At 41.8% G+C, this 15062-nt stretch overlaps 1 protein-coding gene across 1 annotated transcript in view; it reads right to left on the bottom strand.

Annotated features, from left to right (window-relative positions):
- SPATS1 (spermatogenesis associated serine rich 1) overlaps positions 1 to 14795 on the bottom strand; it is a 30115-nt gene extending 15320 nt beyond the window's left edge. The window contains exons 1-3 of the mRNA XM_049765216.1: positions 14660 to 14795; positions 5638 to 5785; positions 3293 to 3414 (exon numbers count right to left, since the gene is read on the bottom strand). Of these exons, the coding sequence (XP_049621173.1) occupies positions 3293 to 3414; positions 5638 to 5785; positions 14660 to 14795 (406 nt within the window). The remainder of the gene's footprint in view (positions 1 to 3292; positions 3415 to 5637; positions 5786 to 14659) is intronic.
- Between the last annotated feature and the right edge of the window lie 267 nt (positions 14796 to 15062).

Here is a 15062-nt window from a genome sequence, read left to right as displayed (position 1 = left end):
GGCCCCATCATAATACAATTGAATGAACTATACAACATTTGTACTTATGGATAAACCCTAGGCCCAACTTCAAAGGCATTGTTAAATAATATGGACCTAGGAGCATATAAATAAAAGGAATGGGGGGCTAGAGAGATAGTACATTGGGTAGGGCACTTGTCCTGTATCTGGCCAATTTGAGTTGAATCCCCAGTACCAGAGAGTACCTCAAGCCTCATTAGGAATGATGCCTAAGCACAGAGTCAGGAGTAAGACTTGAGCAGCACCTGGTATGGTGCAAAAACTGAAGAAAGAAAAAAAGAAAAGGAAGGAAGGGGGGACTATAAAGAGACTTTTCTTTGTTCATTCTTTGTAAACTCTCTTTCCCAAAAATTAGTCAGTTTTATAACTAGAAGCCATGTATGGGTTGAGAAGCACAGAAAGCATTTATGTCTGTCTGTAATTCCACCATACCTTGGGTAGATTGTAGGCATAATAGAATGTCCATCAGCCAAGGAAGAGCTGAGCCAGCTGGAACTCCTTAATAGATGGAGACTGGTGTTGGCAGCCACAGAGGCACAAGCAGACATGACACTGACATAGGGAATCTGCATATGCCAAGTAAAGCATGAAAGCCTCTCACAGACCAGCAGCAGGTCTCTCAATATCTCTATTTTCCTCATTTGACTCTTTTCCAATAAACGTGCAAAGAAAGCTTAAATGACAGATCCTCTAACAGCTCCAAGGTTACTCGAGAAACACACGGACTCTGTGGTGTCCAAAAAAGAATGCAGGCTTTGGAGGAAAGCAAGTTCAAATTCCATCTCTCTGCTCTCTAGTATTATCCAGGTGATTGAATTTCCCCAAGTTTCAGTTTTCTTTTGTGTAAAATAAAAAACTCTACAGTAGCCAAGTAAATCTGGATCTATAGATATAGATATGTACTTGTCAACATATTGAGCAGAAAGATCTCAGGATACTGATCACTTTGAATTGCTGGCAATGAAATTTCAGAGGAGTGACTAGAAGATAAGTTCAGATCCAAATCTAAAGCAGGACAGGAAAGGAAAGAGAAGGGGGCTGGAATCTTATAGTGGCTGAAACTGGTAGTTAGAACCTGAATGAAAAGTCTTCTCTTAGTAGAATGGGCCTTTGACTATTTTACTCAAGGCCAAAAAGTATATATATATATATATATATATATATATATATATATATATATATATGTTTTGGCATAGAATTCATGATCTATTTACTATGAGTGAAAGTAAGGTATACTGTTTCTACTAGCAAAATATGGCTTTATTCTACAGCCCATTCATATGTCTTTACACATGTTCATGCATATATGCATTTAAAAATTCTAGAAAAATGCTTATTAAACCCTTCACAACTAATGGGTAAGATGGGGACACACTGGGGGCTGGAGTGAAAGCACAGTGGTTAAGGCGTTTGTTTGCCTTGAACGCAGCCAACCACAGTTTAATACCCAGTTTCCCATATGGTTCCCCAAGCCTGCTAGGAGTAATTTCTTTTCTTTTCTTTTTTTTTTTTTGGTTTTTGGTTTTTGGGCCACACCCAGTGGTGCTCAGGGGTTACTCCTGGCTGTCTGCTCAGAAATAGCTCCTGGCAGGCACGGGGGACCATATGGGACACCAGGATTCAAACCAACCACCTTTGGTCCTGGATCGGCTGCTTGCGAGGCAAATGCCGCTGTGCTATCTCTCTGGGCCCTAGGAGTAATTTCTAAGCACAGAGCCAGGAGTTACACTTGAGCACTGCTAGGTGTGGTCCAAACCTCCTCTCCACCCCACAAAATATAGAGATATTGTAGACAATATTTAGAAATAGCTTTCATTTTATTTGTTTTGTTTTGGGTTCAAAGCTGGCACCACTCAGGGGTTACTCATGGCTCTGTGTTCAGAAATTGCTCTTGGCAGACTCGGGGGACTATATGGGTTGCCAGGGATTGAACCCAGGTTCATCCCAGGTTGGCAGTGTGCAAGGTAAACACCCTACCGCTATGCTATCACTCCGGCCCAGGAATAGTTTTCAATACTCTACATAAACTAACCTATGGAATAGGGGGATGATCTTTTAAGCAGTGATCAGGAAGCTCTGGACGGCTCTCGGCCAACCAGATCAGTGGTTTAATGCAAGAGTCCAAGGATATGGTGCTACTCAAGCCCTGGGAATAACCTGGGTTACTGGTGTTCTAGATTTTCTAGAGCCGCATCCATCAGTGTTTAGGACCTCCAAGGCTACTGTCTCAGATGACCATGGGGTCTCAGGGATCAAAAACTAGAATTAGCTACATGAAGGGCATGCACCTTAATATCTGTACTATCTCTTTCGGCCCCACTTTATAACAGTTTGTAATTTTGTTTTCGTTTTGCACCCCGGCAGTGCTCAGGGGTTCCTCCTGGCTCTACACTCAGAAATCGCTCCTGGCAGGCTCGGGGAACCATTTGAGATGCCAGGATTCGAACCACCTTCCTTCTGCATGCAAGGCAAATGCCCTACCTCCATGCTATTTCTCTGGCCCTCCAGTTTGTAATTTTTTCAGTACTTTTTATTTTTTTTTTTTTTTTTTTTGGTTTTTGGGCCACACCCGTTTGACGCTCAGGGGTTACTCCTGGCTATGCGCTCAGAAATCGCCCCTGGCTTGGGGGGACCATATGGGACGCCGGGGGATCGAACCGCGGTCCTTCCTTGGCTAGCGCTTGCAAGGCAGTCACCTTACCTCCAGCGCCACCTACCCGGCCCCTTCAGTACTTTTTATACAAAAGCATTTGGTTTTTCTGGAGAGAAGGCTCAAAGGTCTGGAATGAATATTTTGCATGCAGTAGACCTAGATCCAATCCCTAGTACCATATGGTTCCCTAAACACCAATAGAGTTCTACCCTAGAGCCCAGAGTTAGTGGTAACTCCTGAGCACTGCCTGGTGCAGCCCAAAATTAATATATACGTATGCTTTCATTTTATTTATTTTATTGTTTTTATTGTTTGGGGGTCATACCAGACGGTGTTCAGGACTTATTCCTGGCTCTGCACTCAGGGATCAATCATGGTGGGGCTCAGGGAACCATATATGGTGCTGAGGACTGAACCCAGGTTGGCTGCATACAAGCCACTATACTTTCTCCAGTTCTAAATATGCATTTTAATAGCAGGTTACAATAATTTCCCAACATAGTTGAGAATAATAGAGCTGAGGCAAAGGCAGCAGGGGCCTGTGCTGAGTGGGGCCCAGTGTGACATCATGACAACGCAGTGAAGAGAGACTGAACAGGAGCACAGTGATGCACTCACTTGTCAACAAATTGAGCAAAGTGATCTCCTCAGGATACTGGTCCTTTTGAATTGCTGGCAACGAAGTTTCAGAGGAGTGACTAGAAGATGAGGAGGATTTCCAATCCAGATCAGAAACAGGACTGCAAAGGAAAAAGAAGGGCTGGAATCTTGGAGTGGCTGAAACTGGAAGTTAGAACCTGAATGGAAAGGTCTTCTTTTAGTAGAATGGGCCCTGACTCTTCTACTCAAGCACATGATAAATGAATAGAATACACTGATTGATTAGTAGGTGGAAAGCGAATAATACAACAAAATTAGTCCAAGTTTGAGAACACTGAAACATATTCAAAAGATATATGTTTGCAAAAATAAAAAGTTTGTTGATTCCTTAAAAGCCTCAAAAATATGAATTTAGCATCTATACCAGCTTCCCACGTCTGGGCATATACTCAAAAGAATTAGAGACTTAAACAGACACTTGTAGTGGTATATTAATTGCAGAATCACTTGTAACAACAACCTTTGACTAATGAATAGATAAATAAAATGTAGGCTATCTGTACAATAAATTGTCAGTCAGATATTAAAAGGAATGATGTTCTAATACATGCTACAATATGAATTAACAGAGTCTTTCAGGGTGCAGAATAAATTTAGACCACTCAAATGATGCTTAGGGATTATTCCTACCTCTGTGAGTACCAGAGAGATAGTATAACTCAGGCAAAAACCTTTTATGCATCTGACCCTGGATCAATGTTTGGCATCACATATGGCCCCCCAAGTACCACAAAGAGTGACCCTTAAGCAATCATGATGAGACTCAAAACTTGAATTAAATATTATACATATAAATATATGCTTACAAGAAACTGGCAGAAAATGTCATCAATTCTGGCTTGAATATCCTTGATTTAATAGATAACTCTGGACAGTCTCTTAAAACCATATAACATATACAAACCCTTATAAAACCATATAAAATTTATAAATCATAAAAAAGATATCTTATAAAACCATAGAACATTTTTCATAATTTCTTTTTTTTTTTTTTTTTTTTTTGGTTTTTGGGCCACACCCGTTTGACGCTCAGGGGTTACTCCTGGCTATGTGCTCAGAAATCGCCCCTGGCTTGGGGGGACCATATGGGACGCCGGGGGATCGAACCGCGGTCCGTTCCTTGGCTAGCGCTTGTAAGGCAGACACCTTACCTCTAGCGCCACCTACCCGGCCCCCTTTTTTCATAATTTCATATTCCTTATTTCAAAGCAACTTCCTATAGCATGTATCATTTACTCCTACTAACTGCAATAAAGGAGGTTCATTAAATTTTTGGGGGGTCACACCCGGCAGCACTCAGGGGTTCCTCCTGGCTCTATGCTCAGAAATCGCTCCTGGCAGGCTCAGGGGACCATATGGGATACCAGGATTTGAACCACCGACCTTCTGCATGCAAGGCAAACACCTTACCTCTATGCTATCTCTCCAGCCCCCTCATTAAATATTTTTTATTTACAAAAGAAATAGACCCTCGGGGGCCAGAGCAATGACGCAAGCAGTAAGGTGTCTGCCTTGCATGCACTAGCCTAGGACAGACAGCGGTTCAATCCCTGGTATCCCATATGGTCCCCCAAGCCAGGAGCAATTTCTGAGTGTATAGCTAGGAGTAACTACTGAGCGTTACCGGGTGTGGCGGAAAAACAAAACAAAGCAAAAAAATAGACCCTCAGAGAACTTGATTTTCTACAATTAAACACACTTGAGCAGTATTTAAACTGGATCAGCAACCAACTTCAGATTTAAGCAAATGTCATCAAGGATCAGGGGAGCGGAGCAGAGCAACAACACAGTGGGTAGGGCATTTGGTCTCCTGAGCCCCACTAGAAGTGACTGGGGAATGCAAAGCAGGAGTAAGCCCTGAGCACTGTCAGCACTCTCAGTCAGGTGTGGCCCAAAAGCTAAAATTAAAAAATGAGAAGAAAGAAAGAAACTTGAAGGGCCGGTGAGGTGGCGCTAGAGGTAAGGTGTCTGCCTTGCAAGCGCTAGCCAAGGAAGGACCTTGGTTCGATCCCCAGGCATCCCATATGGTCCCCCCAAGCCAGGGGCAATTTCTGAGCGCTTAGCCAGGAGTAACCCCTGAGCATCAAACGGGTGTAGCCAGAAAAAAAAGAAAGAAACTTGAATATTAATATATAAAATTTTGTAAGATTAGAAATATACAATAGCCTCAACTCCAACTCAGAACAATGATATTCCTAACCTCTCCTAAATACTTGTTAAAGGTTTGCTGAGTGCACTATGTAGTAAATATTGCAAAGGGAAAGGGGAAAATACAGTTACGTGTTTTTTTAACCCTTACTTACGCAAAGTGAACAGTTTTTCTGCAGGCTTCCAGAGGATGTCTGTCCCTGACAGCCATCTCGACCACAGGTGAGACCCTGATCCTTCTGCCAGAGGAAGCTGTGTTGATAAAGTGGTCTTGAGACTTCAAAAAATCACCGTGTACAGTTCCTGCAACACATAGATAACACCATTGAATCACGTTCATAAAATACCTTCCACTTGATCTTTTTTCCTAGATTATAGCAAATTCTTTAATCGTTCAGAAATTCCTATATACTAGGCTTATTTAACACTTTACACACATTATTCCATTTAATTTCCATAACAACATATAGATAAAGGTATTACTCATTCTTTTTATTTTGCTTTTTTGTTATCGTTTTGATTTTTTGGACTATGCCTGGCAGTGTTCAGGGCTTACTCTTCTCTCTAGGCTCAGGGATTATGCCTGTCAGGGCTTGGGGTACCAAATGAGGTGGCAGCGATCAAACCCGGGTTGGTTGCATGCAGAGCAAAAGTCCTACCTGATGTACTTTCTCTCTAGCCCTCATCTTACTGATTTAGAGACACTGAAACTGAGACTCAGAAGATGAAGCAACTTTCCTAAGACCACATAGAAAATAAACAAAGGGGACAGAGCAACAGGACAGCAGATAGGGCATTTGCCTTGCACAGGCCAATTCAGGTTCAATCCTGCCACACCATTTTGTCCCTCAAGCACCACTGAAAGTTATCTCTGAAATCAGAGCATGGGGTAAGGCTTAAGCACTAAGTGTAGCCTAAAAACAATCAACAAAATAGGGGTGAATAGAACTTCAAGATAGTAATAGTCCTCTAACCCACAGCCAATATCATTCTCAATGGTGAAAAACAAGCTTTCCCTCTGATATAAGGTACAGGCAAGGATATCGATTGTCTGCACTTTTATTCACTATAGTATTAGAAGTCTCAGCTATAGCAATCAGGCAAGAAAAACAAATAAAAGGGATAAAAATTGGAAAAAAGTCAAATCATCACCAATTGCAGATGACATAATATACTTACGTAAGACCCTAAAGAACCCATAAAAAGCTTCAAAAAAAACCAATAAAACAATACAGCAGGGGCCGGGCGGTGGCGCTCGAGGTAAGGTGCCTGCCTTACCTGCGCTAGCCTAGGAGACGGACCGCGGTTCGATCCCCCGGCGTCCCATATGGTCCCCCAAGCCAGGAGCGACTTCTGAGCGCATAGCCAGGAGTAACCCCTGAGCGTCACCGGGTGTGGCCCAAAAAACCAAAAAAAAAAAAAAAAAAAAAAAAAAATACAGCAAAGTTAATATATAAACAATAAAACAATACAGCAAAGTTAATATATAAATAAATCAGAGGAGAAAAAGATCAAGAAGTCTAGCCCATTCAAATTATATCCAAAAATATCAAGTATATAGAATTCAACTAAACAAAAGATGTGAAGGATCTATATCATGATTATCTTAAATCAAATACCTCCCAAAATCCATATACATGGACATTTGATTTTTTGTTTGTTTTTAAGCCCTTCAGGCGGTGTTCAGGAGTCACTCCTGGCTCTGAGATCAGGATTCACTCCTGGTTTGGCAGGGGGGACCATATGGGATTTAGCAGGGACCACATAGAATGCAAAGCATGCACCCTACACACTGTACTATTATTCCAGCCCACATGGACATTCAATTTTTTATTAAAGAGCTAAGAACAAGAAATGAAGTGAAATAAGCTCTTTAATAAATTTGATTAGGAAAGCTGGATAACTACATGTAAGAAATCAAGTTCAATCTATATCTTATACCTTAAAAAATCAAAGTGAGTAAAAGGACTTGAGATCCAACCAGAAACTATAAAGTTGATTGAGGAAAATTTAGGCCAAATAAAGCTCAAAGATTTGGGCCTTAAAGATGTTTTCAATGATCTAAAACCAATGACAAGACAACAAAATAAACAAATGGAACTATATCAAATTAAAGAGTTCTGTATGGCAAAATAAATATTCACACAGGCTAAAATACAGGGGCAAATCATTTCCATTCAACAAATCAAATAAAGGCTTGATATCCAGAATATATAAAGTACTTGCAAAGATCAGCCAAAATAAATTTCAAAAACCCTATCAAAACATGAGGAGAGGGGCCAGAGAGATGGCATGGAGGTGATGTGTTTGCCTTGCATGCAGAAGGACGGTGGTTCGAATCCCGGCATCCCATATGGTCCCCTGAGCCTGCCAGGAGCGATAGAGCCAGGAGTGACCCCTGAGCGCTGCTGGGTGTGACCCAAAAACAAAAAACAATAAATAAATAAATAAATAAATAAATAAATAAATAAATAAATAAATAAATAAATAAATAAAATGGGATGAGGAAATGAGCAGACAGTTCTCTGAGGATGGTAAGAGGTTTGTCAATAAGCACATGAAAAAGTGTTCAGTATCACTTACATTAAGGAAATTAAAATCAAGGCAATGAGATATTACTCACACTAGTGACGATGGCACATATCAAAAATAGTAGGAACAATCTGTGCTAATGGAGATAGAGTGAAAAAGGAACGGTCGTCCACTGCTGATGGGAATGTTGTCTGGTTCAACCACTGTGGAAAACAGTCTGGAGAGTCCTCAGTAAATTTAGAAATGAGTTGTCATATGGGGCCGGAGAGATAGCATGGAGGTAGGGCATTTGCCTTGCATGCAGAAGTATGGTGGTTTGAATCCCAGCATCCCATATGGTCCCCCAAGCCTGCCAGGAGCTATTTCTGAGTGTAGAGCCAGGAGGAACCCCTGAGCGCTGCCAGGTGTGACCAAAATAATAATAATCCAGAATCATGCCTGGCATTGAATAGATGCTCAAGAAATATTAGAGTGAAAAGCACAAAAGAATTCTAATTTCTTGGAGACTCAGGGAAGATCCTGTGACAAAAAAAAAATCCCTCCCTTGCATGTGTGAGACTATGAGTTCAATCCCTGGTGTCACTCACATGTGAGTCAGATCTCTGGTCACCAAAGGCTCCTCAATTTCAGAATCAGTGCTTCTACTGAGTGTGTATTTCCTGATGCACTGTAGGTAGGTGTATGCAAACACAGAAACTAACATCTAACAGCTCCAAAACTCAAGTCATTTTTAGGTTCATGATTAGCCATGATTTTCCTTCTCTTCAAGTCAAGCTTTACCATTACAGTACATTCCATTTGATCCCCTAACTTGGTTCCTCACAGAATTTCCCAAATTTGTCTCATTGTTAGAAATACTTCGGGGTACTTCATTTAGTGTGTAGATCTCAAGGCAGTGACCCGACCTATGGGTGAAAAGGTAGGGATCAAAAGTACAGCTATCTGTGGAAAGAGCTATTCTGGAACATTCTGAGGCCTGGAGCAGTTCTCAGCAGAATGAGGGTCAGCTGGTTGCTGGAGACAGAAAGAGTTCGAATAGAATAAAGCCCATCAGAAAGGGGTGTGGAAGGAGCAGAACTGTGAGGACAAAGTAAAGTAAGGTTCCTGGCAGTCTGAAGAGCAACAGCCATATACTAAGCCCCAAAACTAACGTCAACAAATACACCACAGACCACACACTCTGACCACAATGCAAAAGAAATTAAAAATCGATAACAAAAATGCTGCCAAAAAGCTTTCATAAACTTTGAGACTCGACCATACTATTAAATATTTCATATGAGAGAAAAAAATTTTCGTGGAAATCATGATCAATGGCATACATACCATATATCAAAACTTGTGCTATTTGGGGCCAGACAGCTAGTATAGCAATTCCAGGTGTCCAGCCCTGGTTGGCTCTCCCACACTGTATATGGCTCCCTGAACATGGTCAGAAATGATCCCTGAGCACAGAGCCAGAAGTAAACCCTGAGCACCTGAACATGCCAGATGTGGTCCAAAACAGGAAATAAAAACAAACAAAAACTTGGGAGATTCAACCAAATACTGCTGGACTCAGCTCATGTGAGAGCAACCAACTGAGACAAATGGTTGAAAATATGTTGATCTCAGAATTAGTGCAAAACAAAGATTCTGAAATTAGGGTGTTAAAATTTCAATTCAAGAAATAAGAAAAGGTGAGGGGGCCAAAGAGATAGCATGGAGGCAGGGCATTTGCCTTGCATACAGAAGAACGGTGGTTCGAATCCAGGCATCCCATATGGTCCCCCGAGCCCATCAGGAGCAATTTCTGAGCGTAGAGACAGGAGTAACCTCTGAGCACTGCTGGGTGTGACCCAAAAACCAAAAAAAAAGAAAAAATAACTCCTAAGGGCCAAAGAGATAGCATGGAGGCAGGGCATTTGCCTTGCATACAGAAGGACGGTGGTTCGAATCCCGGCATCCCATATGGTCCCCTGACCCCGCCAGGAGCGATTTCTGAGTGTAGAGACAGGAGTAAACCCTGAGCGCTGCTGGTTGTGACCCAAAAACCAAAAAAAAGAAAAAAACAAATAAGAAAAGGAACCAGATGGGGCTGGATGATAGTGCACCTTGCATGCAGAAGATCTGGGTTCAAGCTCCAGCATCCCATATGGTCCCCTGAGCACCACCAGGAGTAATTCCTGAGTACAGAGTCAGGAGTAACCCCTGAGCACCACCTGGGTGTGCTCACCCCCCCAAAAAAAAAAAAAGAAAAAAGAAAAGAAAAGGTGCCAGAGTGTGGCCCAAAAACAAACAACTTTTTTTTTTTTTTTTTTGCTTTTTGAGCCACACCCAGTAACGCTCAGTGGTTACTCCTGGCTGTGCTCTCAGAAATCACTCCTGGCTTGGGGGGACCATATAAGATGCCAGAGGATCAAACTGCAGTCCATTCTAGGTTAATGCATGCAAGGCAAATGCCCTACCACTAGTGCCACCGCTCCAGCCCCCAAGAAAGTGACTCACTATTTTAAGAAGGAAGATTTGTCTAACAGAGGAGAATGAGGAGGACTGACTCTGCTGAGTTAGCCAGTAACAGATCTAGAAGAGGGTTGGAGAGCTAGTACAGCATTAAGGTGCTTGCTTGCCTTGCACACAACTGATCTGGGTTCAATCCCCGGCATCCCATATGGTTCCCCAAGCCTGCCAGAAGTGATTTCTGAGTACAGAGCCAGAAGTAACTCCTGAGCACTGCCAGTTTAGGTCCAAAAACAAATAAAATTTAATAAAAGAAGGAAAGAAAAAATCTAGAAGAGATCTAGAGAGATAGTACAAGGATTAAGGCACTTACCTTGTAGCTGACTCAGGTGTAATGCCCAGAAACACATGCAGAAAGTAAATCCTGAGCACCATCAGATGTGCCTCCCCCCAGAAAAATAAGAAGGAATAAGTAGGATGTTTGCCTTGCACATGGCCAATCTGGGTTCAATTCCTGGCATCCCATAGTCAGTCCCTCAAGCATCCCCAAGAGTGATCCCTAAACGAGGAGCCAAGAGTAATCTCCAAGCATCACTAGATGTAGCTCCAAAACAAATAACAACAAAAAAGATGTGATATATAATAAACAAATGAACCAAAAGCATGAAAATTATCTTTGAACTATTAAAACCAAATTAATGGTTACCGAATTAAAGGGAGAGGGGAGCGGAGGTGTCATAATTCTAGGAGAAGGGGTCAATTGTATGGTGAAGGAAAATACTGAATTTTAGCAGTGAACCTAATATAGATGTTGATTTATAATGAGGTACACCCAAAACTTACATTATGACTCCAATATAAAAATATTTTTTTCTTTAAGATTATGCAATAAAAAGAACTAAGAAAAGGTTCTGGTGACCAGAAAGGAATTCAGTGGGGTGCAGAGAGTTTGGAAGAAAGTCCATTTCTTTGGTATGAAACAATCTGTAGGATTCAAGATAATTAATTCCATTTTTTAGACAAGAATAACACCTTACATAATCCAGGATCTTTTCACACTTGTCATCTCAGCTCTCTGACACACTGTCTGCTGGGAAGAAAGTTAGCTTCCTATGGCTACCACCCTTCAACCCAACATTCCGAGTCCCAGCCTTGTGGATTCTGCTTGACAAATCACCAAAGGTTTTAGGATGCTGTTTGTTTTATTTTAAGTCCACCAACCCCTTCCATTTTTGTGAATCGTGAACTCAGTTGAGAAGTCTAACAGCAATGAGCTGTCTCTGCTGGAAAATGATAGGTGTTTATTTGTATCTTCAACTGGTTCATGGAATCTTGAAATCTGAGAACTCATGTTAAACTGAACTCAGATGTGATCTCTTTAGGACACACCAAATGAGCAGAAAAACAAGCCACCAGGAGCGATATCTGAGTGCATAGCCAGGAGTAACCCCTGAGCATCACCAGGTGTAGCCCAAAAACCAAAAAAATAAGAAAAGAAAAAAAGAAAGAAGGAAGGAAGAGAAAGGAAGAAAGAAGGAAGGAAGGAAGATAAAGGAAGGAAGGAAGGAAGGAAGGAAGGAAGGAAGGAAGGAAGGAAGGAAGGAAGGAAGGAAGGAAGGAAGGAAGGAAGGAAGGAAGGAAGGAAGGAAAGAAGGAAGGAAGGAAGAAGGAAGGAGGAAGAAGGAAGGAAGGAAGGAAGGAAGGAAGGAAGAAAATAAAGGATGTACAGAAGAAGAAAGAAAAGAAAGAAGAAGAAAGAAAGAAGAAAGAAGGAAAGAGAAGAAAGAAAGAAAAAAGAAAGAAAGAAAGAAGAAGAAGAAGAAAGAAGAAAGAAAGAAAGAAAGAAAAGAAAGAAAAAGAAAGAAAGAAAGAAAGAAAGAAAGAAAGAAAGAAAGAAAGAAAGAAAGAAAGAAAGAAAGAAAACCATAGAAAGAGGAAGAAGGGAAGAAGAGGAAAAAGAAATGAAGAGGAAGAGGAGAAAGAAAAAGAAGAGGAATGGGGCTGGCGAGGTGGCGCTAGAGGTAAGGTGTCTGCCTTGCAAGCGCTAGCCAAGGAAGGACAGCGGTTCAATCCCCCGGCGTCCCATATGGTCCCCCAAGCCAGGGGCAATTTCTGAGCGCTCAGCCAGGAGTAAACCCTGAGCATCAAACGGGTGTGGCCTGAAAAAAAAAAAAGAAGAAGAGGAAGAGGAAGAAGTAGAAGAGGAGAGAGAAGAAGGTGAGGAAGAAGAGAAAGAAAAGGAGAAAGAGGAAGAAGAAAAAGAAGAGAAGAAAAAATGGGCTGAAGTTTTTTTTAGTTTATTTTCTTATAATAGTGTCTTTGTTTAAGCACTGTGACTATAAATATGTTTGTAATTGGGCTTCAGTTAAAAATAAAAATAAATAAAGGGGCTGGAGTGGGGGTGCTAGTCTAAGATGGACCACAGTTTGATCCTCCAGCGTCCCATATGGTCCCCCAAGCCAGGAGCAATTTCTGAGCGAAAAGCCAGGAGTAACCCCTGAGCGTCACAGGGTGTGGCCGAAAAATTTTAAAAAATTAAAATAAATAAACAAACAAACAAATAAAAAGAAAGTAAAGCAAGCCACAAAGCTTGGTTGATATAGTCTGAGGACTGGGGACTGGTGTGCTTTTTTCCTACCGCTTACTGAGAAACATGGAGCCTCCCCTTAAAACAGCAGCTCACACCTTGATCTCAGGTCACCCTGGAAATAGCAACAAAGTCTGGTGCTTTAAGTTAGAATTCTAGAGGCTGGGGAGAGACAAATGAACTGGAAACACACGCTGTGCATGCAGGACAGCTGGGTCTCATGCTCAGGAGCAATCACCCATGCCTGAAGCCAGAATCAGTCCCTGAGCACCACTTTCTGTGGTCCAAACCCTTCTTCCACCCAAAAAAAGAGTTAAAATTCTAGAATCTTTTTCGCCTTACTGACCTAGGTACCTTAGCAAATATGAATGATTCTGATTCTTCCTGCTCTACCCATCCTTAGAGATGAATATGGAATCACCTGAGGAGACCTGAGATGCAGAAGCCCAGGGAGCAAGCTGATGACAGGGCAGAGACAGAATTTTCTTTTTTTGTTTGTTTGTTTGTTTGGTCACACCCGGCGATGCTCAGGGGTTACTCCTGGCTGTCTGCTCAGAAATAGCTCCTGGCAGGCACGGGGGACCATATGGGACACCAGGATTCGAACCAACCACCTTTGGTTCTGGATCGGCTGCTTGCAAGGCAAACGCCGTTGTGCTATCTCTCCGGGCCCCAGACAGAATTTTCCACAGCCTCTTCGTTCAGTTCATCTATTCACCTAGAACTCACGTAGCACCTACCTGGGAAATACTCTGAATTTTTCTATGACTGCAGTTATTTTGCTTATGACACTGCTCTCTCCCCATCCCAGCAAATGTGGGTGGAGAGATGGACTTTGCATGTGGTGGTCCAAATCCAATCCCTAATATCTCATAGTCTCCTGAAGCACTAAAGCACAAAAAAAGAAATAATCCCTGAGCACTGCTAGGTATAGTCCAAAAACTATAAACAAAAAAGAAAATTAAGGTAAAAGTACCAACCTCCCCAATTAAAAAAAAAAATCCTACAGGGCTGGAGTAATAGCACAGGGAATAGAAAGTTTGTCTTGCATTCAGCCAATAGGGGTTCAATCCCTAGAATTCTCTATGGCTCCTCTAGCCTGTCAGGAGTAATTTCTGAACACAGAGCCAAGAGTAACCCTTAAGCAGATGTGGCCAAAAATAAATAAATAAATAAACCAAAAAAAATTATCCTTGTCTCTAAGAATCAATTATAGAATGATCAGACAACACTTAACTTAAACCTTTCCTTAAAGGGAGAATTGCAGAATCAGTTGAACATTCTATCTGAGCTGATCTGCCCCATAAACCAAGCAGTAAAGCTACAAATAAGTAAACTCACTGGTTTTGGAGCCCCAAATCCGTTGACTGATGCACTAGGCTTGCAAGGCCCAGAAGCTCTTCACTCATTTGCAATTCACTTATGAAGGTGTTAGGAGATCCAGGGCCATTATTTATCAAAAATCTCTGCTTTGATGCTACTCTCTGCCTTACCGGCTCCTGAATTAATATTAAGACAGAGTCTACTCTTCAAGCACAAAAATAGCCTCTTTGGTAGCCCCAAATGCCCCTAGCACTCAAATCCACAGTCTGTCCTGGTGTATTGAACTCAACTGTAACCTCTCTCGGCAGCGCCCAAGCCGGGGTCTCCTTGCTCTCGAATAGTCTCTTGAGTAGTCTCCAGCTCTCGGTGGCCGCATGTCACTCCTGAGATGGCGGGCAGGTGGCAACTCAAAGTCCCTTTTTCGGGGTTCATGATTCATCAATGCCTGACATGATTGTAAAAACTAAGTCAGAGGGAGAGAGATAGACACAGAATAGTTTCCACTCATCTATGGGTTTTCAGAAAGATAAAAGACATTATTATAATAATTCTCAGAGACAATAGAGATGAGGGCTGGAAGGTCCAGCTCACAACATGAAACTCACCACAAAGAGTGATGAGACCAGTTAGAGAAATAACTACACTGACAACTATCATAACAATGTGAATGAATGAGGGAAGTAGAACGCCTGTCAGGGT

This window comes from Suncus etruscus, chromosome 18, assembly GCF_024139225.1.
Source record: "Suncus etruscus isolate mSunEtr1 chromosome 18, mSunEtr1.pri.cur, whole genome shotgun sequence".
In the NCBI taxonomy this organism is placed as follows: domain Eukaryota; kingdom Metazoa; phylum Chordata; class Mammalia; order Eulipotyphla; family Soricidae; genus Suncus; species Suncus etruscus.
Note: the sequence above shows the minus strand (reverse complement) of the source record. Positions and strands in the feature narration are given on the sequence as shown.